General features: G+C 41.7%; 3 protein-coding genes across 5 annotated transcripts; 2 read left to right on the forward strand and 1 right to left on the reverse strand.

Annotated features, from left to right (window-relative positions):
• The first annotated feature begins 1,327 nt into the window (after positions 1-1,327).
• On the forward strand, positions 1,328-20,085 carry hycc1 (hyccin PI4KA lipid kinase complex subunit 1). 3 transcript variants are annotated; one of them, XM_062409807.1, is made up of 12 exons: positions 1,328-1,481; positions 8,918-8,999; positions 9,632-9,733; positions 9,964-10,143; positions 10,995-11,075; positions 11,162-11,277; positions 12,087-12,182; positions 12,932-13,048; positions 13,327-13,414; positions 14,779-14,941; positions 16,147-16,490; positions 17,866-18,006. In XM_062409807.1, the coding sequence occupies exons 2-11, from the start codon at positions 8,949-8,951 to the stop codon at positions 16,443-16,445; spliced, it is 1,293 nt and encodes a 430-aa protein (XP_062265791.1). In that variant the 5' UTR covers positions 1,328-1,481; positions 8,918-8,948; the 3' UTR covers positions 16,446-16,490; positions 17,866-18,006. The 3 variants fall into 3 exon arrangements, with proteins under 3 accessions (XP_062265791.1, XP_062265789.1, XP_062265790.1); XM_062409805.1 differs by lacking the exon at positions 16,147-16,490 and having other exon boundaries at positions 17,866-20,085; XM_062409806.1 differs by lacking the exons at positions 1,328-1,481; positions 16,147-16,490 and adding an exon at positions 4,442-4,571 and having other exon boundaries at positions 17,866-20,085.
• A 748-nt stretch (positions 20,086-20,833) lies between these two features.
• On the forward strand, positions 20,834-23,819 carry tomm7 (translocase of outer mitochondrial membrane 7 homolog (yeast)). The gene is made up of 3 exons (XM_062410528.1): positions 20,834-20,998; positions 23,025-23,073; positions 23,393-23,819. The coding sequence occupies exons 1-3, from the start codon at positions 20,896-20,898 to the stop codon at positions 23,406-23,408; spliced, it is 168 nt and encodes a 55-aa protein (XP_062266512.1). The 5' UTR covers positions 20,834-20,895; the 3' UTR covers positions 23,409-23,819.
• Positions 23,820-24,214: 395 nt separating this feature from the next.
• LOC133972724 (interleukin-6) lies at positions 24,215-26,257 on the reverse strand. The gene is made up of 5 exons (XM_062410297.1): positions 26,132-26,257; positions 25,856-26,049; positions 25,629-25,727; positions 25,387-25,530; positions 24,215-24,778 (listed from the first exon to the last, which is right to left on the reverse strand). The coding sequence occupies exons 1-5, from the start codon at positions 26,145-26,147 to the stop codon at positions 24,548-24,550; spliced, it is 684 nt and encodes a 227-aa protein (XP_062266281.1). The 5' UTR covers positions 26,148-26,257; the 3' UTR covers positions 24,215-24,547.
• Between the last annotated feature and the right edge of the window lie 627 nt (positions 26,258-26,884).

Consider the following 26,884-nt stretch of genomic DNA (forward strand, 5'->3'; position numbering starts at 1 on the left):
TCCATTTAATTCAATTTAACTTTTTTAATTTAATTTAGTTTAATTAAATTTTTGTGCTTATGCTTAAACTCTGTCAGAAAACAGTAAAAAAATGTGTGTGTGTGTGTGTACTAAGTTTTCATCTTTATAGAGATTATGTAAGTCACTCTATAATTATGCACAACATTGATTTATCTCATTTATAAAATTTGCAGCATAATGCCAAGAAAAGAGAGACTCCAAAGCAGAAGGATGGGGAACTGCAGCAAGCAGAAATTGTATTTAATATGGCACTCAAGATTAAAATACTAATTTATCCTTTTGAAGAATTTAATTTCCCAAAAAGGTGTCATTTTAAAAGCTAACATTAGGGGGCAATGTATGCTTACTTTACTGTTGTCACAGCCATTATTCCTTATTCCTTAGATGTAGAGCTTATCTTTTACTTAATGGATCAAGGAAACCGAAATCCCTCAGTCCCAGAATCAGGAATCACCATTAGTTAGAATTTTGTTTCTCTTTTTACACTTTGAAAACTGTACATATCATCTATAATGCCCTAAAAGAGCACGAAGGCCAGACTGGGGTTTCCTATATGCAGCAATGGGAACTCAGCCTGGTGTTTGCTATGGCTGTTGTGTCATTTTGAAATTGCAACATTCAGACAGAGCAGATTTGATGCCTGTAATCCACGAAAAGCCTCGTTGTATTTATCCACTGATTGGAATCTGCAGCTTTCCGGCATCTGCTATTGTGGCGGCAATCACACACAGGGCCACACACACATGCCCTTTTGATAATTAATTTTGGAAAATGCATTGTTCCGGAGGTCATTGTCAAGTAATCACGCATTGTTTATCTAAGGGTTGCTTTTGCCTTGACGTGTGAAGTGTAAGGGATGTGGTGGGTAAATACATTATTTTTTAGTCCCAACAAAGAATACATTTTGTTTCATATTAATATATTGAGAGTTGAAGATGAAATTAAAATTACATAATAAAAATGTGAATATACTGCAATATGATCAAAGGCAAATGAGTAGATATCATAAAGTGGAATTAATATTCTGAGGGATATATTCAAACAATAGTATCATATTCCCACTATAAATAAATAAAAGGCTTATTCATGTGGTTCATTAACAGCATTTTAGCAGCTCGCTGTGATGTCAAAGAGCAACGACTGACAGCGACAGCCTACCGTGATCGTGGAAATTATTCACATGCAGCGAATGCTACGATACAATTGGTTCCTGCACTCGGGGGGGCGCGGCAACGACATTGTTAATGCTCCCCGATTGGCTGAAGTGTTCCGCCACTCTGAGCACACCCCGCCTCCCCCTCGCCGAAGGTAGTCTGAGCGGAGAAAGTGAAGAAGATGGAAGGAGAAGATGTTGTTGTATTGTTGAGAAGATTTAAGGAGTAGCGGAGTGATAGCCGTTCTCACCTTTTGTCGGAACCATAGAGGACAGTGGTACCGGGGGATTAACAAATAGCATGCCCGTAAGTAAACGCCGTTCCCCCCCAGGTTTACTTACTGTCGCGCCTTAGCCGAGCTAGCTAACTAGCTAATCTGTGGGAAACCGCGGTGACAGCTCAGAGTCATTCAGCAAAGCCGAGACAGAGCGTGTGTGTGAGGGCGCGGGATTAATTTACACTCTCTGGTGCTGGTTAACTAGTGGAGCTAACGTTTGCCATTGAATTAGCGGTGTGCTGATACTGAATTTCCAGCTGTGTTAGCGGTTGTCACTGTGTCAAACCGACCGGTTAGCAGCAGCAGCAGCAGAAGCAGCAGCAGCACATCACAGACACGTTATTAGTTAAATTGGGCGTTAATGTTATGCCAAACAGCTGTTGAGAAGACGTCACTACCCAAGCTAATGAGCTTTCCATAGCCACCATTGCCTGTGGTGCTCACATCTGTCATCGAGACTTCGTACCTTTATCCAGTGGAACAGCTGTGTGCGTGTGTGCGTTACCTCTATAAGACCTCCTATAAACAGAGACCTTCTGAGGACCTGTCGACCCTAGCTATGGGGACAAAAGCCCAGTTCGAATGAGGCAAAACATAATTTCTGATGTCCTGGCTAAGGTTGGGGGGGGGGGGGGTGGGGGGTTGTGGGAAGGCTATCGTTATGAATGGGTGTAGGTTAGGAATAAGGCTGTCCACAGTGAATGGAAGTCAATGCAAAGTCCTAACAAGAATAGCTGCGCACATTTTAGCTTGATGTCAGGACCAGTAGACCTCAATGGACCAAAGCTTCATTTCTGAAATCCTTGTTGTAAAGTATGGTTAGTTGTTTTTGTTTTTGTTTTTTTGTGTGTGTGTGTGTGTGTGTGTGTGTGTGTGTGTGTGTGTGTGTGTGTGTGTGTGTGTGTGTGTGTGTGTGTGTGTCTGTCTTTCAGGACTGTTAAGATACTTTTAAACATTCCTCAGGTGATCTTCGTGTGCGTGTTTGTGTTTGAAAAGCAGAATGGTATTTTAGATAATGCGTTGTTAGGATTTTTCTAAACACCATCATGTGATGCAGCTTTCCTCTGTACCACTCAGCAAGAACAGTGGTTTCCTGTATAAGGGGGGCTGGTGTGAAGCCTTGCCTAAGAGCCCAGTAGCGGTCTTGCTGAGTGAAATGAACTCCTTAACTACTGTACATCTGTTATCAAACTAGCATTGTTTGGCTCTATGTGTCCTTCACAAAGGCAGAACTTCTGGTGGTGCACCAGTTATTGTTTAATTAAGATTAACTATTATTGCCTGACCTTTGTTATACATGCTGTATAACCGTGCTTTTGTTTGCCTTTGTCATAAGGGATAGACGGGTTTGCTGGGTGAGTGATCCTGTACTGTTAAATGTGTTGTCATTAAGCTATGGATGTGTGTAAGTGCACACATACAAATTAGGCATAGGCTTGTTAACGTGTGCCATCCATGGCTTCCTGTATCTCAGGCCTCTTAAATGCGTTTTGACAGTAAAGCCCGCCAGGTCATGGAGAAGGAGGATCGCACTGGCTCTGCTGTCATTCTGCATCATAGCTGGAGTCACCCATGTCTGCAGCTTCATGAGCCATTTGAGCAATGAAAACTGTTTTAATTCTTGCCCCTGCTTACACAAACACAGAATAGCACAAATGCATCTTAATGTATACAGCAAAGGTATAATTTCTCAAGGCATGAATAACACACGATACTTAGGCATACATTTAGGCCAATGGAAAATCATGCCAAAAGTGGTAATTGATGTGAAATTATAAGCCTGAACATGGTTAAATAATGAGAGAGCTATTGGAGTATGACAAGTAAAGCTGCTTGCCCCGATACAGAGACAAAAGGAGAGAAAACATGGCAGATGAAAGTGATAAGATTGATCCATCTGTATTGTTAATCGTCGGTCTCTTCAGGCTCATTCGCCTCAGCAAGACAGGGAACTGGATGGACGAGAGGAGGGCTGAAGATGCATCACTGGCTTAGAGGCAGCGCAGAAGAAAGCGTAGGCTGCTATAAGAGGATTCCTCCCGTCAGATCTCTCTGTCTTTCAGTAGCAAAAACCACACACACACAAACCAGACTCGGCTGTCATGTCTGCTTAGTTGCAGGCAGTCCTTTGCTATATAAATCTCTGTGTGTACGTCAATATGAAAGAAAACAGAGGCTGAAGAGATGACCCCCTATCCTCATCCTCCAAGCTTTAAGCGTCATGCTATTGAAGAAGACCCGAGGGGAGAGCAAAATGGGAGACAGTGACATTAACAGGCAGTAACAGGGTCCACCCCATGGTCAGCCAGTGTAACTAAAGAAGATAACAACCCACGGCATGAGAAAGATTTGCTATAAATTTGAGAAAAAATAGCAGAAAAAAAACTGTGCCAACTCTTTGCAGGGTTGCTGAACTGACCCTGGAGGTCATGCCTCTATCCTTTTATTATCACACTTGCATAACCCTTCCTCCACCTTCACGTGGACACCCCGCACTTCCTCAAAATAGTTCACCTACTGCTTTTGTATCATGTGGAAAGATGCATGTAGTCACCTGCTGAACCTGTTGACAGTTGACAACTTTAGAGATTCCTTTTTAGCAGCGGGGGAAGTGAACATAGGGGAACGCTGAAAGTTACTGATTTTGACATTAGTTTGACTGGTTTAATAGTTACTACTACAGTTAAAACTGATAGTGATACACGTTTAATAGTGAACGGGTTTATCCAGGGCTATAGGCCATTGATTACTATAGGTTCATTTCAGCATTTTTTATCTGTGTTACGTTCTCTCTGTCTGTCATCAGACTAACCAGCAGTGTTTGTGTGTGTGTGGCTTGTATCCTGCACCACAGGAAAAAGCAGCTGGGGTTGCTCCGTTGCTCTAAAAACCACCCACTTCATCTTTCTCTCCCCTTTTATTCCCTCCCACATTCAAACCTTCATTGTTATTGGCCCACTCACTTCCTGAAAAAAGAAGGTTCCAAAGAATATGTGTAATAGGAAGTGAGGTAATCAGCAGGGAGGGGTCTGTACGTGTATATGTGTGGCTGTCCCCCTCTTAATTCATTTGATCTTGTACTTGCTTCAAGTCTCTCTCCACCAGCTTTCTCCCGACAGGTACGTTCTCACTAGTCCTCTGAGCGGTGAAGGAAGTTGTGTTGATAGTCCTGTCGTTTTCATAGTAATCCTTGTGAAGGCATTGGTGTTGTATTGTGTGCTGGCCTCAGGTGTTTTCCAGTAACTCTGTAGGGTATATACGTTTAGACATGTCGTTGTTAGAGAAAAATAGGTTTGTAAGACCGCCAGTCGTGAGTGTGTGTTTGTGAGTGAATGACAGAGGCGTGGGTGTAAATTCAGAAGGAATGAGCTGTCAACTTTAACTAGCTCACAGGAACAGGTTTTGTCAGCCAGACATTGAATAAACACACTTGCATACACGCACACACACTTGCATGACACCTCTGTCGTTTCTCCTCGGCAAGAAGTTGGACTTTGCATTGGTGGAGAAACTCAGCTAGGCTCATAAAACATTGGTTAGACTCACTTCTCCAACTTGTTCAGATCACAGCAAGTTGTGTGTTTCATTATCGTTTCTGATGGTCCGTGTTTGTCAGAGCCTGGGAGGTTGCCAGGGGCAGAGCAGATGGAAACAAATGAAGTATCCTTATTTATCGACCAATCCGTCTCTCGTTCCTCGAGTTATTCATTCCATTTATTCCAGCCTCTATTCATTGAACCATTGATCTCGATTTATTCATCCTCTGGTGCATCCTACCTGTCCCTCTCCTCCATTTATCATCTGCATGTTAACCACCTCACTGGTTTGTTACTTGTGCCTGTCTAGCCTGCTCAGCCACTTATCCCCTAACACTGGTTTATTCATGTGTGTGTGTGTTTCTACTGTTAATGTGGTTGAGCTGCACTGACGCAGTCGACCAGCTGCTTGGTTTGTGCTCTCTCAGGCTTTTATCGATTTCTCCAATGATCTGTGAATCTGTAATGACATAGAGATATAGTGGAGTGTTAGCCAGTCTAACACAAGATAAACAATTGCCAAATACCATACTTATGCTCTTTCGTATTGCCGTGGCATTTTCTGCAATCCCACTTTAACAACGAAGAACGAGACACAATTCTCTTACACTATTGTCACACTTTAATGCTCAGAGCATGGTGCATATGTCATAGGTTAGATTGTAATATGCACACCGATGTGAAACAGTTCTTTGTCTTTATACATTTGGCTCATCCCTCCCACTCTGGTTGGGGTTGTTACAAAGTCAAAATTCTGGATCTTCTAATGACATCAAGACAACAATTGCTTAGTTAAAGCAATCAGGCTGAGATTCATTCAGTTGTGCAGGATACAGGCTACAGCATGAACAAGGTTACATTTTATGAGATTCAATCATGATCAATCAAAGGGGAAATTAACATTGATTATATTGTGATCAAAGTCTTACATTTCCCTTACAGTATTCTCCCAGGGAAATTAGATTTATATATTTTTCTCCACTAGTTGCTTGTGTCTGTCTGCAGTCCCTCAATAGAGCCAACACTTTTTAGAGACAGGGATTTATGTGCTGTTGCCACTTTCTTTTCAGACATTATAATGTTTTCTTACATTTTTTAGGCAATAGTTTTTTTGGTCTTTGAAAAAATTATCTTCAGATAATAACATTCAAATGTAAAACTCAGTGGCAGAAATGTATTGCTTCAGCCACATGTGCATGTAAGCACATCACCCTCTACTCTATGGGGGTACTAGTGATTAAAAACTTCACGTTAAGTAATTCAATATAGATAATTGTCTGTGGACGGTAACATAGCAAATCATATTATCTTTCTAATTAAACAAGGTTTCCAATTAGTTAAATTCATATTTACCTGGTGAAAAATAACTGTATGGTACAATCCAGTTTTTTTTTATGACCTATTATTCCTACTATTTGATAGGACAGAGAGACAGTTTTTATTAGTGAATGGGGGATGACATGCAGCTACGGGCCACAGGCTGGAATCGAACCCAGGACACTACAGAGACTTTTAGCCTCATGGCGCAGCAGCTCTACCAGGTGTGCTGTTATGTTGCCCTTTTGACCACCATAACAGCTCAGTGGCAAAACGTTGCTTTGTCATTAAAGCTCTTTGAGTGGTCATCAAGAAAAGTGCAATATAATACAGACTCTTACCATTTAACCTTTATTTGGTCAAAACCCACTGAGCACCCTTTAATCATAATTTATTTCCACCCTCTGCATGTATCAACATAATTTCTTTAACAAAATACAGGTTAATTTACAGTGACTTTGTACCCAAGGGTCATATTTGCACCTGCCTTTGTGTTGCTTTAGTTTCTCCAAATACTTCCCACGGGTATGGCTGGTAGCGCAGCAGTCAGCTGCTGATTTGGTCCTCTGGGATCTGATATTGATGACATGCCCCAGACTCCAGCGTGGGCAGAGCTGATGGGTTAAATGCGACTATGTAGGAGGAGAACCCATCCCCTTACAAGACTGACTCATCCAGACTAATCACAGCCTTTTATTGTTTTTTTTTATACAGTAAACCTCCCCTTAAATGCACATGCTGGCTTTAGATTTTGCTGTCCTCCATGTTGTCTTCACAAGCATGAAAGAGCAGTACGACAGAACGTCAGAAAGGACCAATTTCTCTAAATGGCGGCTGTTACACTTTATAATCCTTACCCATTTCATGAGTCACTGGCTCCCCTCCCCCTGTCATTCCTGTCATTGGTACAGTCCATAAATAGACACCTGGCTGTTGTTGAGAGACCATGCAACAAAATCGTGTGAAATGTATAATTTGGATGTGTGAACGTCTTATTACCCGGCAGGAAAGATGGGCAGAGGCTTGTGTGTCTGTGTGTGTTTGTTTGTTTTTGTGTATAGATATATGGATATGATATTAATGCATGTGGACTTGTAAATAAATATATTTGTAAGATGTTTTGATTACTGTGTTAATACTGTTTACAATACAAAGATGCAAACCGTAGTGTGTGTGCTTGCATTTGTGCGTGTGCGTGTGTGTCATCTAGCAAGCAACGTGCTGATATTGGAAGAGTTTTAATAGGTGGAATTAAGCCATCTTCAGCCCCAATGGGAGCACATGTTTCTGCTTGAAAAGTGTGGACATAGAAGGACTTGTTCCTCCCGCACTGTTTTTTTCAACTTTTGTTGCTAGACACACTAAACATGGAGTTCGTTACTGCATTCAACTTCCAATTTAGCCTTGTACTTTCAGTTTCAGAGTGCCGACATAGACATGACATACCCTGCAGGGAAAAAAGACTGTTAGTGGATAATTCATCAGTGCAAAGGGATGGTGTCTTCGTGCAGAGAGCAAACTGTTAGTCTATGGTCAGTCTGATGCAAACAGAGTCAATTTGAGCTCAGTATATTAGAAGACACTACTTTATTCATCAGTTATTTGTTTAATCTTTTGAATTTCGTCCTTAATTTACCAGGGCCAGATTCGTCAGGCTAGCAGCTCTAGATATGTTAATGTTGTTTGTCTGTTGTTGTAATGTCTGTTTGGTGATCAGGCAGTTGACTTCTTCAGACCAAACTGAATTAGATTCAGAATTTTAAGATTTGTTAAGATATTTATGTGGATAAATTCTTTTGACCTTTCATCTACTGTCACTAACAAGTATTGGTGATGATTAAAACAACCATTGTTTGGACCTCAACTAAAATGCATCTTTTATAATTACAACAATATAAACTTTAGCACACATACAGACAGGCCTGGTTAATAGCCTCATTAATAAATCCTGCAGTAATGGTATTAATTGACCACAGAATATGTAAGAGAAGGTCGAGTAATTGTAGAAAAAGTAGAAGATGAACGAGAGGAGGCAGACAGCATCAGTTCAGGGGATGGATGGCAATTGACATCAGATATAACAAAAACAGGGATAAAGGAAGATAATTTCACAGTGACTAAAGCTAAGGCAGTTATGATCTCTATGTCTGTCTTTGTTTGAAGATGTCAGAACAGCACAGCCTATTCAACAAGCCTCTAAAGTCTGCTGCCACAGTCTTGTTTTCTCAATAGTGAAATCAGCCGGGAGTCACTGTGTGGGTGATTTTGCGATTTGCCAGCCTGAGTTGAGAATAGGTTAGGTACTCGCTGCAGAGGTGTGTGTCTGTGATAGAGAAACAGGAGGAGAGTGAGGGGGGAAGGAAGACTTGTGCGTCTTTAAGTAATGACTTGATGCCTGGAGCGTACAGAGTTACATGTAACCACTGCCATGGGATTGTTTGATATAACATTTTTATCAGGTCCCACAATAATGGAAAGCAAACAAACATGGAAGGTTTCTTGTTCAAGCTGTAAATAGTTTGGTGCGAGAGGGGAGGGGGAAATTGCACTTTATTTTTTCTTTGTGTCAATAATAAAGTGAACTGTGTTTTAACACACTTTTTCTTTCTCAGGTAGAGGTGACTCCACTTCAGATGAGGGAATATGTTGGCTATGGACCAAGGAGTAGTGGAGGACTGGCTGTCAGAATTTAAGGTACTGATTCATTGTGTGTGTCTGTGTTCTTATGTGAGTAAAACTGTGTACCCATGATCAGTATGCAGTATGATATATGCTGCTGTCCTAATCATTGGCAGAATGTCTTACACACGCACGTAGTTGCTTTACTGCTGTTTTCTATCCCAGAAAACACTCCTACTCAAACATAAGCACTCACCGATACTCACCAGGCACGCTGAAGTGTAGTAATAATAAAGAAGATTTTCCTGTTTGAACGTATGATGAGTGATTTGTCAGTGAAGCTGAGGTCTAAGTGCAGCTTCTTTAGACATTATTGTTCTCTGTCATTTTGGAGCATTCAGCCTGCATTTAAAGTACACACTGTGTGTTTCTATATTGCCTACTCTCGATTATGTTTATTTGTTGGGCTCACCAGCAGCTCTACTCTTAGGCAGATACCTTGAACTGATATCTTAGTATCCTGGACCTGATATGAATCAAGCAAAACTAATGCCAAGTTTGAACAGATCATGGTTAGACTACTATCAACAAATGTTTGGCTTTTCTGCGGTCATGTCATGCTGTCAGTTTCCATGCTGTTATTTTTTTAATACTGTTGAAACTCAATCAGGTGTGTATCAAACTTCTAATATTTGTGTGTGTTTCAGACCCTCCCTGACAGTGCCGTGTCCACCTACGCTGCCTCTCTGAGAGAGAAAGGTTCCCTGGTTCCTGCACTCTACAAGGTCATCAGAGAGAACTACAGCGATGTATGTACACTCCCTATAAGCTAACCTTTCATTTTTGAGTATATTTTACACACTTCGTTTTGGTTTAAGCATCTGTCTCACTGTCCAACACAATGTTTTCCATCTTGACATTTTTTGATGAAACATTGATTTGAAATACAAAATTGATAGCAATTGCAGTGGAAATTGTAATCTGTGTAATTTTGTAGACTGATGCGATGTTACCATTTTGGGTCGTCTTTCCTCCCCAGTTGCTGGAGCCAGTCTGTCACCAGTTGTTTGAGTTTTATCGGAGTGGTGAACCGCAGCTGCAGCGTTTCACGCTACAGTTCCTGCCAGAGCTCCTGTGGAGCCTCCTGTCCGTCAGCGCAGCCAGAGACCCCCACACCTCCGGCTGCATCGAGGCCCTGCTGCTGGGCATTTATAACCTGGTAGGGGAGGGGACAAAGTGCATGTGTGTGCGTGTGCATGTGCATGTGTAACATTAACAATATTCATATCAGAGCTGACGCTAGATGACACCAGTCCTTGTTATTAACAATGCAATGTTGTCAGTGTGATAAGCGCTAAGTAAAGAAAAACAATAGAAATAACCATGATCATTAGTAAATGTAATCATGCAGTTTCAGAAGCAGGGACTTAGCCACAAAGCTATTTATGTGGTCTGCATCATTTGTTTAAACAATCACATTCTGGTCTTTCTGCCTTGTTACACAGCTATGGACAGGGAGAGGAAATACGGGTTACAAAGGGAGGAATTGAAACTATGATTTTGCAAACAATTTGCGGAAAGCTTTAGAACATCTGCAAGAAGCAATCTATACAAAGAGATGGCAGCCCTAGTAATTATTAAAGTGTGTTGAGTCCCAGTTTCATCCATTTCAGCAGTGAATGTTCTATCAGCAAAGTGCAGTGTCCTCTAACTTCCTCTCTGAATAACAGAATAGGTCAGCTGTCAGTCAACACACTGGCTGGCTCCCATTAATCTATTTGACATTAACATGCACACAGGGGACACCAAAACCCTGGGGTTTTGTGCTTGTGTTTTTCACTCAACACGAACACACACACACAAATATCAATCACGCACGCACCAGCAGACTGAGTGGGGGAGCAAAGACCCTGAGGTCCACACACAAATGGCCACATACAACAGATGAGGGTTCTTGAAGAGATAAGCACATGCTCTTCAGAGCTTCAGAGGTTCAGAGGTTCAGGGCACACTTTTTTTGTTCTTGCTCACTGAAACATTATTCTTTGTCGTCCTCTTTTTCTTTCACAGGAAATAGTTGATAAAGATGGACAGAGTAAAGTGTTGTCTTTCACGGTCCCTTCCCTCTCAAAGCCCTCAGTGTACCATGAGGTGACCAACACACAAATGCCCACTGATCTTTTAATTAGCTTTTGCACAATTGTTTAGTGTAACCACTTTTTTTTGTCCACTTCTAGCCTTCAGCCATTGGCTCCATTGCTCTTACAGAAGGGGCTCTTGCCAATCACGGGCTGAGCAGGGTGGTGTACAGTGGGCCACACCTGCAGAGGGAGATCTTCACAGCACAGAACAGGTAAGAGGCATGATGGGCGCACTTGTGTAAAGTTTTTAGGGCAAGTGGCTATTTGTCGGCAGGGACAGCATTTTTTGCTGATTTTGAAATGGGTGGATTGGCAAAATTCTAAACAGGCAGACTGGCTTAGATGTGGCTGCAAATACCAAGCAGACCACTAAAATAGAAAAACATGTCTGACGGAGATGCTGAAGAATGCAGAAATCTTACAAACACAGCTTCCTACCACGTATACTTGTCGAACTTGTTTCTGCCAATTTGTAAAGCTTGAGCTCAAGGACTTCCAGATGCTATTTTCTATTGCATTTATAAGCAGTTACACTGAGCCATAAATCCCTCATTAATTTTGAATAAATAATTAACTTTAGAAGAAACAACCACAATTAATGTGGTTGATTGAAGTCTTGTCTCATGACGGTCGGTGACTTTTATCCTCGCTGTCAGGTTTTTATGGTGATGGTGAGTTTAGCCAAATATTTGCCGTATGATGTGATCGCGTCAGTAACGGCCTGTGGCAGTTGTCTTCTGAAATTCATGTAATGAGGCTGCACTGTAGCTGAACTATGGAGGTCTGAATACTATTTTCTTCTACTGTTTTAGACTGACTGTAAATAGGCGATCAATTTTTTATCTTCAGCTGTAAGATTTCTTTGACGAAAACAAGTCTGGATGCTTTTTAAGATTGTGCAGACACAAGATATCTCTTTGTTATTTTTTTGAGTGGTGGGGATATTTATATCTGAGGTATTGTTGGCAGCATAACTGGATGATTGGCGGACAGATTTTAAGTGTGAGATTGTGTTGTTTAGGTTTGATGTGCTGACCTTCCTGCTGCTGTGCTACAACGCTTCTCTCAGCTACATGACCCCGATCTCTCTGCAGTCCCTCTGCCAGCTCAGCTCCAGGTAAACCACACATGGCCTTGACTCATCACAGGGGTCACTTTTTCATTAGGACTCAAGGACTAAATATCTGCAAACAAATACACACTCTCATTCCATGGTATGTGGCCTTTGTGTCATTTTCTTGTTAGCTGATGTTTTTAAAGATAGAAGTTCCAAACACTAACACACACACACACACTCACAGTTTTGCAAGCACCTGCTTATCTGATCCTCTTATAGACTTTGCTGAAAGTGAGAGCCAAGATACAGCTATTCTGCAAAGAGCTGCGATGTATACACACCCCAGCTCTGTGATTTTGGTAATCTGCTTACTGCATCTGAGCATTGGTCTGATAAGCACAGAGCTAAACAGAAGTCGGCAACTATGATTTCCCCTCAACGGTTTCCTGTGAATCAGCTACATGTAGTGTATAGCAGCTTCTATAGCTTCAAATGTTCAGGTGCTGCCTCAGTTTTAGTTTTATCCTCTTTGTTTAACTTGTATAATACAGACTTTATTATGTATATATGTGTCTGGGTATCTGTGTGTCTGTGTGTTTGTCGGTGTGTTTTATTTATACGTTAATCAGCTATTATTTTCTCATTATTAGGTTTTGTATTCATTGCAGCCGCAGGGGGAAGTAAATTGCTGTAATGGCAGGGGAGCAGAGTGCCTCCATGGTTTGTTTTTTTTCCTGTTTGATGCTTCCCTGTTTCACTTATACAAGCTTCTCTATTGTTTGTTTGTTGTTTTTTTGGTCGTCCTCCAGGGTGTCTATATGCGGTTATCCACGGCAACAGATGCGGCGCTACAAAGGTATTAGCACGCGGCTGACAGTCACGTCGGAGTTCCTGGTTCAGCTCATCACAGGCATACACTACGCTTTGTGAGTGCACACTCTTGCCTTCATGCACAACCAACACTGTTCAACTTTTAACCTTCCATGTATTACGTTTTTTTCAAATCTCTGTAATGCAACAACATCTTGTCCATGTGCCCTGTTTCTGGGTCAGTGTTTGTTTGTTTTTCTCATTGTGTGTACATGTTCAAAAGGGGTTAGATTGAAACAGTAGATGAGGCTGTACACTGTTCGTTTTGACTGGTCCCTGCTGTCTCAGTTAGTGTCTAACAATATTACTTTTGTGTGTTTGTGCCCATGTGTAGCTGTAATGGGGAAGTTGAACTGGGATCCAAATCACTGGATGACGTTCTGTATCGAGCCCAGCTAGAGTTGTTCCCTGAGGCTCTACTGGTAGGTGCAGTAAAAATGTAAAATGTTCTGCTACCATCACACACTTTGTGATTTTATGGTGTGTGTGTGTGTGGGGGGGGGGGGGGGGGGGGGGTGTTGCACATGTGATTAGGATGCACGTGATTTAGATGCACATGCTGGCCTGGGGTTTTGATTCATTCCCAGCACACTATGCTGTATTGTGTAGGTGTGTGCATGTTAGTTTGTGTGTGTGTGTCAGAGACTGCGAGCACATTGTAATCCCACTAGATTATTTACATGCTTTCCTCTCTGCTCTGTTAAGCTTTAATCCTTGAGGCCCAGGGAGCAGAGGATTGAACCTAAGCTCACAGTATTACTACACAAGTCAAGGTGTACCCCTCCACAACCACCAAAATACTCGACCCTTTGATTCAAAAGCATGACAAAAAAAATAAATGAAGTCAATGAAATAAAACAGATTTTTTGATAAACGCCATGACTATAAATAGACTTGTGCAGAAGGGTTCACATTTCACTTTTGTCCGGTGAGTTTCTGTGGTTTTGGATTATTTTATTTTTTTGCAGTGGAACGCACCAGTTGGCTGCTAGCGTAGCATAACTACGTTTCCCTCGTGACACCATAAGTTACAGCCGCACAGACAAAAGACATATTGTGTGGTGATTATGATGCTGTCTACCTCATGTTATGCTATTAACTGTTACATGATCATTGGTACCACTTGAAATAGTGTTATATACAGCTAAGCCTTTTTGTTGATCTTATTTCACTAGTTGGCATAACTCTGTTAGGTTGCGCCCCACAGCGATTATATGTTTTCACTGATGCAAGGGCCCAGCAGGCAAATCTGTGAACAGATACTTTTGTTTAAGCAAGATTAAATACATGGTATTGAAATGTCTTACTAATATGCAGCAGCTGATGGTGAAGCATGAAATTCCAACAGAGAAATGTTCCCTTTCTCAAAAAAACTTATATTTAAATATGCTGTAAATGGATGACATGGAGCTGCGTGCCAAAATCAACGGAATCAAAAGTTCCTTGTAGGATCTTTTTAAAATGATGATTTCAAAAAGTTGGTAATAAGCAGTGGCCCTTAATGAGGACATCTGCATAAAACTGCCACTGCATTGCTCAAGTGTCAGACTGCCCTCAATACCAGGTTTACACATTTATTCCCATACATCCGCTTTTACATTATCTGCTCCAAGCATAGTCTACTTGAGTATTGTAGATGTTTAAAGGGATAGTTCACCAAAAAATGAAAATGCACTCATCGTCTCACCGCTATGCCGATGGAGGGGTGGGTGAAGTGTTTGAGTCCACAAACCGGAAATTTGCATAACTGGCCACGTTTAACATTGTTTGTGCTTCTCCTTCTCAGGTGGGCAACGCCATCAAGTCGTCGATGCACGGCGCTGCACTGAAGAGCAACAACAAGGAGGGTGCACGAAGTATCCAGGTGGAGATCACGCCAACCTCCTCCAGGATCTCCAGAAATGCTGTCACCTCCCTCTCTATCAGGGGACACCGCTGGAAGAGACACGGTGAGACGCATATACAAGAAGCAAGGCGAGATTATGTAGGGACGTATCTTTTGAAGCACCGTTTACTCGCAGATGACAGGAGCTCACACACACATTTCACATATTCTGCCAACATTTTTATTGGTCATATTTTAATCGGGTAAGACAAGGAAGAGAATTGTTTGGCTAAAGAAAAGTCCATGCCAAAGGAGAGAGCAAGAGGTTAAGATCACTTCATTTCATCACATCATTTCACCGGCCTGAAGTCATTGTGTTCAAGTGTTGTCTTTCACTCCATAGTTTGCCTTTCCTAAGCTTGCTAGTCATTGCTGTCAACTTTATTAGGACCCCTCTTTTCAAAGCCACGATTTCTGATCTGTTAGTGTAGAAGTTGGAGGCAGTTCAGAGACAGCTGAGCAATCCCAGTTTGAGGACAAATGAAAAAAGGACCGATTCAACACAGCACATGAACCAAGTTTGAAAGATAAGAATAGAAGAAACCAGAGAGTAAGTAGCGTATGAATAGTATCCTACACAGTTGAGCTGCAGTGTGCACACTTTTATACTGAACATTTTGTGTCTTGTGTTGTTTGAACTCTATGATAAAGAAAGTATAACATTTAAATAACTACAGAACAGACAAAACTTTATCATTGACTTCAGAGAGCAAAAAATCAGAGGGTCTGTATGTTTAGAATTAAGAGTCACACTCAGTTTTTCTCAGAGTGCAGATAAAACAGGTAAATTACAGCTTTAAACTTGTTTAATGAGTCGGTTTTATCTCCAACCTTTCTCCCCCTTACATCTCATACATCCCGTTCATCCTATCAGAGCTGCATAACGATTTTGTTATAAGCAGATGATGGAAGAAAAGGCTATTAGATATGAATCCCAGTAGAGGTGAGGGGTGACAGGGTAGGAAGTGTGATTCCATTCAGATACTGTTTTCATTTCCATCTCCATGCAGCATGTATTTTTACCATGTTATGTTCTGATCACTATGATTTTTGTCTTTATTTTTTTCTGTCATTACATTAATTACCTCTGTGTGTCTTGTGTTAATGTGGTCGTGTGTGCCTGTGCACATGGCCGTCTTTTTGTTTTTCATGTATGTGTGCATGATGTTTGTTTCTGTCCGACTGTGTGTGTGTGCGTGTGTGTTTGTGTGGGTTTATATATGTGTCTATGTATTCTTCCATTGCCCATCCATACTCCCCCACCACCAGAGTCCCAGGAGGTGAGTGTAGACAGTGAGGCTGCGCTTGGGGGTGTTGCCATCCCCGAGATCAGTGTGACAGGCGTGAGCGGCGAGAGAATGGCCAACGGAGACTCCCTAAGGCAGCGCCCTGACGGTCGCACTGGGCCCGACGGCGACATTATGGGCACCACCTCCGAGGTCAGCGTGGACCCCCGAGGTCACGACTCCGGCACACGGGGTCAGGAGGTCAGGAGGCAGAAGTCTGTGAGGCGATTGGTGGAGAATGAGGGTTCTGGGACGGCCTCCACAGGGAGGAGTCAGTACTAAGGTCCTGCCCCTCCTTCCCCCTGCCCCACTCCTGGGGTAACCTAGGTAACGTGTCTGCAGGCGTTGTCTGAACAGCTGCATGCTGACTTGCCCCTTCACCTTTTTTTTGCACTGGGCTCCATCACCTTCTCTTCACCTAACTGCACTATTCCTCTCATCTGTCTATTCGATGTCATTCATATATTTACTCTCTCCTTTGTGGCTAAAGCTTCCTCACGAAGACCTCCTGCTGAGATTCCCTAAAATCAAATTATTTAACATCTAACAGAATAATGGATCAATAACCTATAAAAAATGCATAATAATGAAATACACTTGGCTGAATCTTATACTAAAAATGCGAGTTTAAGGCTACTATTAATAGCAGAACATCAGTTAAACAAGGAACATAAACAATAGGTAAAAATTGAGGTTTATGAAAATGTTTCAATAAATTCGACAGCCTGAGGTCTCTTATAACGGAAAGGCCTCATGACCTTTAATCAGAAAACCTGTATATCTCTGTTAGCAGCACCAGGAGCCTATGATCTTACAACACGGTTGAAGATCTGACACCTGGATTTTATTAAGTTTAAGTTATCACTTGGCCCTTAGAGCACACGTGGTACGCCTCGACACATCACTCCTGGGTTGCACCTGGAGACAGATCCCTCCCTTCTGACCAGTAGCTAGAAACCGAGGAGGGATATGCAGGTCCTGAATTATTTGAAGCAAAAGCTTTTCACATTATATAATGTTAACTTGAATCCAGTGACTCCTGCCCTGGTCTAAACAGGCTCAATCTGACCATGAAAAGAAATGTATAGGACCTGTCTATCAGTGTGTTTACTGGTGTTCTGTTACAAAGATAGATCAAATCAGAAGGGTGTATTTGTGCCTAATGTGGGTGGTTGGCTACTCAGATGGGCGTGGATGCACGCCCTGAAGAAAGCAGGAAACCCATTTGTGTGTTTGTCTGTAGAGTTTGTGAAGAGGTAAGTGTTTCAGGTGCACTTCTTTGTGTCTCTGTTTTACCTTCTTTTACTTTCCCTCTGTGGTCTTTCCCAAGCTGATGCTCTCAGACACACTCCTCTCCTCTGACCGTAAAACACTGACTCTCTCAGGTGCTTCTGGTTATTGTGACTTTTTCTGCACTGGATCTTACATTGTCTCTTCTTGGGTGGCAAGATGTGGCTGATAGCTGAGGTTTCATTGTGAAGGCGCCACCTGCTGGAAAGGATTAGAGCTCCCCTGTCAGCCAGCCATACTTTGATACAAAATGTAAATAAAAAGTGAAAATATAATTTTAAACATTGTAATCTGAATAACGATTTGATTGAATCTTTGGGGCTGGATGACAGATGAGATAATTATATTTTGGTCTGTTCCTGTTTTTCATTTTATTGCCTGCTTTGTGTCCATCCGTCTGTCCGTCTCACAGACGCAGTGGATCTGGGTTCCCCGGATGAGCTGATGGACATTTCAGAGATGGATGAAGGGGTGTGGCCAGGTGGGGTCGGGCCAGAAATGACCCCACCCACCATCACTATCAGCAACAGCATCACCACGTTGAACCTGGGCGCCAAGGCCATGAAGAAGTGTCGTCTCGGCGGGCGCAACAGCAAGGACAAGGAGGCGGGGCCTCTAACAACAGGCCGGGCTGCCAGTGAGAGCACAGAGCTGTCTTTCAAGCGACTGACGCTCACATCCAGCCAATCAGTGCCCAAAGCGGGAGCTCTCACCAGCCTGACGCGCACCGCCAGCGCCGTCTTCTCCCGCTCCTTCGAGCAGGTGGCCAGTGGCATTGCCCCACCCTCCAGCAACCACAACACCTCTGACGCTGGTCGCTACTCCTGCATCCTGCAGGAGGAAGGGCTAGGGTACTTGAGTCCAATGCCAAACCACACACAGCGCTCTCCCAGCATCAGCGTGCACCTTGGCACTGACCTCTGAACCCTTTAAGAATCCTGTCGACATGAACCCTCGCCTGTGATCCTGGGACCCCGTACCTGTGACCTGGAACTCCAAGCCATGCCAACTGCAAAAGAAACTAAAAACAAACGATCAAACACTCCGCTGTTTTCCTCTATTGCTCCACTTTAACTTCTCTGATTCTGTGTGGTGTAAACCAGCCTGCTGTCCCGCTCAGACATCCAGAGCACCATCATCTCCATCCGCTCCCCTCCTTCAGCGAGGTTGACTCGTCTGGGTGTGATGTAAGCGGGATGTCCGTGATACCACTTCCACAGTGCACTTTGCTGTGAAGTTGTGTAAGTACAGAACTGCACTCTTCTGCAGAGCAGCCCGTTGTGAAAGGGTTGCACCTAAAACTCGTTACTAAACACTGTGTGGGAAAGTATTTTAATTGGCATTTGTTGCCCTGCATGGCTTTTCCATACATCCATCCTGACCCTGCCCAGGTTTGTCAGAGGGAAGTTGTTGAGTATGTGTTTGTATGCTTGAGTGTGTGTACTGTACAGTATGTATGTGTATATATGTTTTTAGAATAAAAGGCTGCTGATTGATACAGTGATTAATGTATGATTCTCCGATTCGGAAACAAGTGTTTCTACCACTTATTAAAACATATCCTCTTCCATAGCAATACAAAGTCCTCCTGTTCAGTGTTTTCCCTTATTTTTGGGAAGACCACCCAAGCTCCTTCTGTTCCCGCCTCTATTTTTGTAAACAGTTTCAGCTGTGCTTCTTAAAAGAAAGTTCCATCACTAGATAATCAAACTAGTGTGATAAGAATGGGTTTTTCATGTTTACACTTGCACAGTATTCTCATCGTTATGGAGCAGCAATATTTTTGTCCTTCCCTCTGGTTCCTCTAGCACCTTCCTGACATGCTGTGTACTTGAACAATAAAAATCCAACTTCTGATAAATGACGAGGATGTTTTTCGAGTGGGGAGACGCGTGCATGCGTGCGTGCGTGCGTGTGTGTGTGTCTTGTTAAGTATTGAATTTTGCACTTGACAGAGTGTTTTCAACTTTGGTATTTTCTTATGAACAAAAAGAGGTGTGACTCTCACCTGTGGCGTTTCCATGTGAGAGGAATAGAAAAAGAGATGTTTTGTTGCTCTGTTTGCATCTTAAAGATCCAGAAAATATTAAAACCCAACACTCAACCTATCTGCAGAGATATAAAATAATTTGATACATCTGAGTGAAGTTGTGTTGGCTCATTTAAAACTGTAATGGAAGCTGTGCTTTTCTGCAGTGGGAAATTTTTGTTTGGGTAGGGGGGGCAGTTTCGGGGCAACAAGACATCTTCCCTCACTTCAGATCTACCCAGCATTCCAGATGTTGGTCATACTTTGGTGATGTGTTTCCTGTGTCCCACCTTGTTTTTCACCATTGTCTTGTTCCAAAAGAGAAGGAATGAAACTCCACCAATCGCCTTCGTTTGGTGTCCTGAATCAAACATCCATGCTGCCCGCCACCCTCAAGCAAAACTATTCTGTCGTCTGTGTACTAGAGCTGTCAAGTGTCCATTGCTTGGGGGGGACACTAAAAATCATTGTGTTTCTCTTCTAGAGTTTCTAGAATGTGAATGGGTTAGCTCTTGTATTAAAGTTTCTTTATATTGGCCTTTCATTTGTCTGACATAACTCAACTGCCACAACTTCTGGGAATAAAGTGTTTCTATATTTCAAGTGTGTGCTCTTTTTCTTCGTCTGCCAGGGAGCATCACCAAGAATTGCAGTTACAAATTCAGATGTCACACTTCATTTTCAAGTTCTTAAAATATAGGCATATGTATGTTATACCCTGAACCTATCTTCTATCTGTAAAAGTTACAGTATATCAAGAAATGATACGGCTTCAATTTAAATATGCAAACAAACTTCAGGTTCCTGTTTCAAGCTGTTGATACAGGCCTTATTCAACTTTTAACTTTCTATCAAGTTCAATGTGTGAAACAGAAACCATCATTTTAGGTTCACACACCTTATACAGGAATATCTACCTCGATGTTCCTCATGTAAATTACTTGATAATAACTCACACAGTTGTTATATTGCAATGCAAATCTACTCAATCAATAATCAAATTATTTTATAATAGAACTTCCAAAACTGGTTTACTAATGACAAAGCACAATTAAAACAACCGTAGCTGACCAGGGTGCTGTAGAATAATTAAAAAAAAAAACAGACAAGTAAAAGAATAAAGTAAAACAAAATAAAATAAAATGCTAAAAACATAATATAAATACAAAAAACTGAAGTTAAAAGCCTGAAACAACATGTAGGTCTTCAGTTTAACCAGTTTCTTAAAAGAGATTACTGGGTTTATTTATTTATAAATTTGTATACCTGTAGTACCACTCGCAGTTTCACGTCTCTCCACATGATGGCGACCTACGGAGGGAACGGCTGACAGAGAAGCAGGGCCGGCTTTCCCTGACGTCACTTCCTGCTGTTCCTCGTCCTTGCCGTCCTCGCTGTCAGAGATAAACACACATGGCGAAAATGAGCAAAGAGACAAAACAGCGGCTGCAGCAGCTCTTCCAGTGCGGCCAGTTCGTCATCCGATGGGGCTTCATCCCCACCGTGCTCTACCTCGGTCAGTATCCGAACGTTGTCCGCGGGGAGACGGCGGGCTGCGAGACGTGCCTCGCTAACGTTAGCCCGGCTTCCTTAGCCTGTTAGCCAGACCTCCATGCTAGTAGCCCACACTGTTATCTACAGTATCTGCGGATAGATTGTGGGTGTTAGCTCTGAGATGCGGTGTTAGCATTGATTCAAAGACCTCTGAAGCATAATCTTTATTTGTTTATTTGTCTATTAGTGCATTCCTGACTCAAGTAGATCTTCACAGCCCCTCCTCTTCCTCTCTGTTAACGTACTGCAGTGATCAGTGATGATGAAGAGAGGGACGCCATGCACTGTATTTCCTTGGGTGTGTTGTAATCAGCGAATCCTCCTCCACTGGTGATTATCTACAGTGGTTATTTATATAAGTTAAATCTTGGATCCCAGGTTTTCACTCAGTTTTGTGCTCAGTCTTGTAAAAATGCTGATGACCTTGAGTAAGTCCTGGATCTTTGGTTTCAGTCTGGTCCTGTGTGCATGTAATTTAGACTGATGTGGGTTTTATGGGCCCGTGTTGATGCCGATATCAGAGAGGGAAACCTTTCTATACTGATATCAGGGAGTAATAAATAATCCTTATTGTTATTCTTAAATAACCTTAATATTGTTCTAATATTAAAGAGTAAAACAATTCTTGTTGTAGTATTAACCAGTGAAATTAGACGGTAAAACTAAATTGTTGAATTATTAGAGTATAAAACAATTATTGAGTAAACATTTTCCTACACTGACAATAGGTAGTAAATTCTAAATATTACATTTGACCAATACTTGCGATGATTCCTAAAACGTTGTCAAACCTTGTGATAAAGAATGTTACTGAGGATTAACATTTCACACATTCATTTAAATGTCATTATAAATAATAATAAACAAGGAGAAAATACAAAAACAACCTAATAAATAGAACTTGGATTAAGAATAGAAACATATTTATGCTAACATTAAATACAATATATAAATGCCAACGCTGACATTTCAGTGAAATGCTCATATTGGCAGACTTAATTTATTATCGTCTGACTGACTGATAAATAGTTCGGGCTCTGGATGTTAGTGCCACTGGGGCCCAGTTAGCAGGTGTTGGTTTCGACTAAGAGATGGTGTAATTGAAACCTTTGCCAGTGTGAGCTCAGTCAGTGGAGTCACAGATTGGGTGAGAATCTTCTCTGACTTCAGCATCGTGGAAACACCGCTGACGTCATTCTCTTTCCCTTTTCTCAAAAACACACTTTTCTCTCTTGCAACTCAGCAGATTTGTCTTTGAATGAGAGAATGTTGCCCTTGTGTAGCCAGCCTCTAAATAACAACGCTGCATACACTTAATGCAGAGTATGAGGGAAATGGCGTCGCAACATCTGACCAGTTGAATGATTCGTAATAAACCTTCAGATTAATTAATCAAAAACATCAGTCATTAATGTATCAGTTTTCCTACTGTGAGGACGAGGGTGTATCTGACATTTTATCTCAAGTGAACCCTGTTGGTTTTCTTAATGGTCATTTGTCTTTATCTGGCATTTCACTCATGTCTTTTTCTTAAGAATCGGTTGCATCATGGTTCACTCTATTTTTGAACCATGAATGAACTACAGCTTCTCATGACACTTCAGCCGTAATTTCACCCTTGCACACAATGAGTCACAATGTGGGAGCAACTCGATGCAACTATGCTGTTTAATACAACTGGGGGGGGGGGGTTTATCCAGGGTCAAACTGTACAATCTGCTGTTTAGCTCTAATGACACACCTAGTTGTAAAGGCAGAATTTGCGGTGTATCATTCTAAGTGCACATGTTTTTCACAAATTTATTTGTGAAAAGTAACTTTACTACAAAGACTTATTGTACAGGCTTATTTTTCCTCCAAACCAGTGTATCGTCTATTCTTAATGCTTGCAACCAGCTGTTTAATCCTGAGAGGCGTAGATTCTGTTTTCACTGTGTACACAAAGATCACATTATCCTTATATCTTTCTTTATAATTCTGACTTGCAGGTTTCAAACGTGGAGCAGATCCAGGAATGCCTGAGCCCACAGTCTTCAGGTAATACTTTTTCCTAGCAGTGGAATAGTAAAATAGGGTAAATGTCGAAATGAACCAAATCAAATTGGGGAATTATTCTGCAGCACATTTAGTTCTTATGAGGAGTATGCTTTTTTCTGATCTTGTTGGCTGAAATTTTTTATTTTACACAATCTATTAAACACATTAAACCACTTCAGACTTGCCATTTTTATTTCCAAGGGGATTTTTTTCGCCTCCATAGGTGTTGGTGTGGTATTCATTTAAAATGAAGGTAACCTGTCTAGGAAGATCTTAGGATTTTACTTAAATTGTTTTTGGTTCTTTCCTTCCTTTCTAGTTTGCTATGGGGCTGAGGAACATCTCCCCACAGCCAATCCCTTCTCCTCTTCAAGACCATGTGACCCACCTCAGTGTTGGACTTATTATGGATGTTATTTTTCACTTTCCTGTTCACAACTCACCCTCATATCTGAGCAGTGATGAACCAACGTCACCTGTGGCCATATTGTGTATGGCTCTGTTATATTGACAGTAAAAGTATGGAACGTGTTGGCAGCAGAGATGGAAGATATTTGGATCAACGACATGGAATCAAAACTGCGTACCTAAAAAAAGAAAGAATCTGTCTCGACCAGAATGTCAGTTGATATTGTTTTTGAATGCGTGTCACCAATGTTTGGATTTACCATCCATTCCATGTGTTTCCTCTTTTATTTGTAATTTAAAATTCATTAAAATAAATCCTCAACAAAATGTCACCCACACATTTGTTTGTCAATATTCATTGTTGCATGTGTTGGTTTGTTTTAGGGTTTTATGTTTGGAAATTCCACACAAAATTTAGAAATATAAAAATAAGACTTGCGCATCTTAAGTTTTTGAATGAAGAAGGTAACTTCTTATCTATGCAAGTTATATGTATATATATATATATATATATATGTATGTATGTATATATATTTTCATGTTCTTGATATTCATGCAAGTTTGGTAGCGATGGCAGGTGTTCAGAACTCGGCTTATTGCATTTTACATTTTAGTTTACAATGAATTATCTAACACAATCTTAAGGAATAAAAACAATACTTCAAATGTAAACAATGCCATAATTTAGTTTATTTAATAAATACTCATAACAATGCTATTTGCGTTAATTGTCATAATCCAGAAATGAATGCATTTCAATATCATTGTCAACTACAAATTGGGGTTTCAGTGCAAGTAACTGTAAATAATAAATAACATTTTTCATCAAGTATAAATAGATTAAATAAGTAATATTGAAACATTATTAAACAATAATATTAAACACACAAACACAGACACAGCAGATTGCCATAGAGCAGACCTACTATATCTGCAGTTAGTGCAGCCTCTTCGATGATTCCTCCTTAAATAAACATTTCAGTGTGTGACGATTCTGAGAACAGCGCAGTTTCCCTGAGGTGCTCCTTCATCTCTGATGTTTTCATTAAGTGCATCTTTGTATCAATTAGTAAGAGGGAAGGATGGGAGCAATAATTCCGTTGTCCTTCCTCCTCTTCTGTTTGGGCATCTCTTTTTTACGAATCGCCACCCTGCCATTGCGGAGGAAGTCGTGCAGGTGGCGCAGGATGTTGTGTGCCGTCATCTTCCTGTGGAAATTGTCGGCGCTGTCCACGTCCTGCATCAGCTGCTGCTCCTGGCTGCTGGTCGGGACGCTCACCTGACCAGGGTTCCTCATCTGTCAGGCAGAAGGGTTAATATAGAATGATAACACACCTCAGATGTAATGCAGGAGCAGACAGTTCAAAGGTAGAATAAAATGAAGACATTTACTCAGAAGTAAAAAAGGTCAAACTTCAAAAATCAAGCCATTGAGGGAATGTCACTGAGTACATTTACTTAAATCTTGCTAGTTTTTCCTTTTAATGCCACTTAATTCCTCTGACCCCTTACATTATTTAGGGAAAAGTTGTATTCTTTTCTTCACTACATTAATTTGCCAGATTATTAATTTACAAATTGCGAATTACATAGAAAACCTACATAGAGTTTCAGACAATATGTGCAACATATTGCTACACAAACATATAGATAGTGATTCAAATTACAACTTAGTCCTCATTAAGTCCTTCATTACACCTGATATTTTGCACTACATTAGGCATTTACTTAGATATTGAAGTTCTTCACGTATTTCGTTGTACAGTGCGTTTGTGCTATTTTTAGAACGAGTTAGTACTTCCTTCAGCACTGATCATAGAGAAGAAGAAAAAGTGAAACGATACCACACAGACAAGTTCAGAGTTTACACTCAATGTGTAATATTCCTGGTCATGTCAGACGCACCTTTTCTTTGATGAAGCCGATGAGGGCCCCACCGTGATATCTGGCGTGCAAGAGGATGGGGCTGCTGGGGTACTCCTTCTCCACGTGCTTAAAAAGAACCATGTAGGTGTGCAGGCCTTCAGCCAACCTGCGGAGACAAGCCTCCTACAGAGAGGACGGAAGATCACAGTCAGTGGTCGAACAATCCCCCATCATCACCTGATGGTTAACTCAGTGTAACAGAAGAGGAAGAGATGTGTTACCTTGCTGAAGTTGGCGCTGGGGCAGTCTGCCGGCAGTGAGGAGATTTTGTAATGGTCCAGAAAATGATATTTCACTTCCTGTTGGAATTCATCCTCAAACTAATGAAGGGGAGGATGATAAGAGAAACACGATGGAGGTCAGGAGTGCAGCTTTCTTTACACATGTCGGCAAAATACGATATATATGTGTATATAAGTTCAAAGAGCCTGGAGGATAAACGGCTTACCTCTTGCTGGTGGCGAGCGGTCACACTGATGATCAAGCCCCAGATTGGTGAGGCGCTTAAAAGGTCAGGGGTCACCTCCTGCTCCTCACCTGAAAAGTCACCTGCCGGACTGTCGGTGGGCTGGAATTCGACTGGAGCTCCGAGAGCGCAGAGCAGCAGTGCCGCCAGCATCGCTGCGCAGGGCAAGTCGGCATCTGTGCAGAGAGGAGGAGCGTGAATGAGTGAGTGATTGGAAAGAGGAAGATATGCAGGAAGTTCAAGCAGTGGATCTCTTACTGTGTTTGGAGGCCATGTGGTGCTGCTGGGAGGCACTTCTTGAGTTGATGCTCTCAGAGAGGAAGGAGTTGACCTGCCTTTGCCGTGGGCTCTCATTTTATATTCTGCAGACTGCAGGGATTTCCCAATACCTCCCTGCAACAGTAAAAAATTAAGAGTATGTGTCAAGCATCCGGTCGAGCACACGTCAGGGGTAGATGGTGAGTTTAATGAAGACGGTGTTCATCTTCAAATGGCCAGAGAGAGCAGGGATTCAAACCAACGCCAACCCATTTCTCACTCATTAAAATTAAGGGATGTAAGTGTTGAATACGTAATTATTATTATAATATTAAATCTCTCTCGCTCTCTCTCTCTCTCTCTTCTCTCTCTCTCTCCCTCTCTCCCTCTCTCCCTCTCTCCCTCTCCCTCTCACTCGCTACCTTAAGCATCACAACTAAACGCCTGACCCTCTTCCTAACTCTAACCTGGACCTTTAGTCAAGTCCCTCTCAGCTCGGCCATCACAGTTCGCCACTTCATTGTTTTGGACCGACTTCATTTGTGTTATCCAGGTTAGGACCCAAAATGTCCTCACAAAGACATCTGTACAAGTTCCCACGCACACATGCACACACACACACACACATGCAGTGTCAGCAATAACATAATTCCGGGTGGGTTGGGGGGGATTCCCTAAAAACTATCCATTTGCATATCGTGTAATTCCAGGGGCATTGGATGGAGAAGTCTGGGTAAATTGATGAGAAGTAGA

The sequence above is a fragment of the Platichthys flesus genome, chromosome 17 (genome assembly GCF_949316205.1).
Source record: "Platichthys flesus chromosome 17, fPlaFle2.1, whole genome shotgun sequence".
NCBI lineage: Eukaryota > Metazoa > Chordata > Actinopteri > Pleuronectiformes > Pleuronectidae > Platichthys > Platichthys flesus.

Excerpts from the sequence above, each read along its gene's own strand:
- hycc1 (XM_062409805.1), top strand. The coding sequence starts at position 8,949 with ATGTTGGCTATGGACCAAGGAGTAGTGGAGGACTGGCTGTCAGAATTT. Across the intron at positions 9,734-9,963 it reads TCAGAGAGAACTACAGCGAT|TTGCTGGAGCCAGTCTGTCA; the intron begins GTATGTACACTC and ends TTTCCTCCCCAG. Across the intron at positions 14,942-17,865 it reads ACACCGCTGGAAGAGACACG|ACGCAGTGGATCTGGGTTCC; the intron begins GTGAGACGCATA and ends TCCGTCTCACAG.
- tomm7 (XM_062410528.1), top strand. The coding sequence starts at position 20,896 with ATGGCGAAAATGAGCAAAGAGACAAAACAGCGGCTGCAGCAGCTCTTC. Across the intron at positions 20,999-23,024 it reads CCCCACCGTGCTCTACCTCG|GTTTCAAACGTGGAGCAGAT; the intron begins GTCAGTATCCGA and ends TCTGACTTGCAG.
- LOC133972724 (XM_062410297.1), bottom strand. Across the intron at positions 25,531-25,628 it reads CCAGCGCCAACTTCAGCAAG|GAGGCTTGTCTCCGCAGGTT; the intron begins GTAACACATCTC and ends TCCTCTCTGTAG. Across the intron at positions 24,779-25,386 it reads TCGGCTTCATCAAAGAAAAG|ATGAGGAACCCTGGTCAGGT; the intron begins GTGCGTCTGACA and ends TCTGCCTGACAG.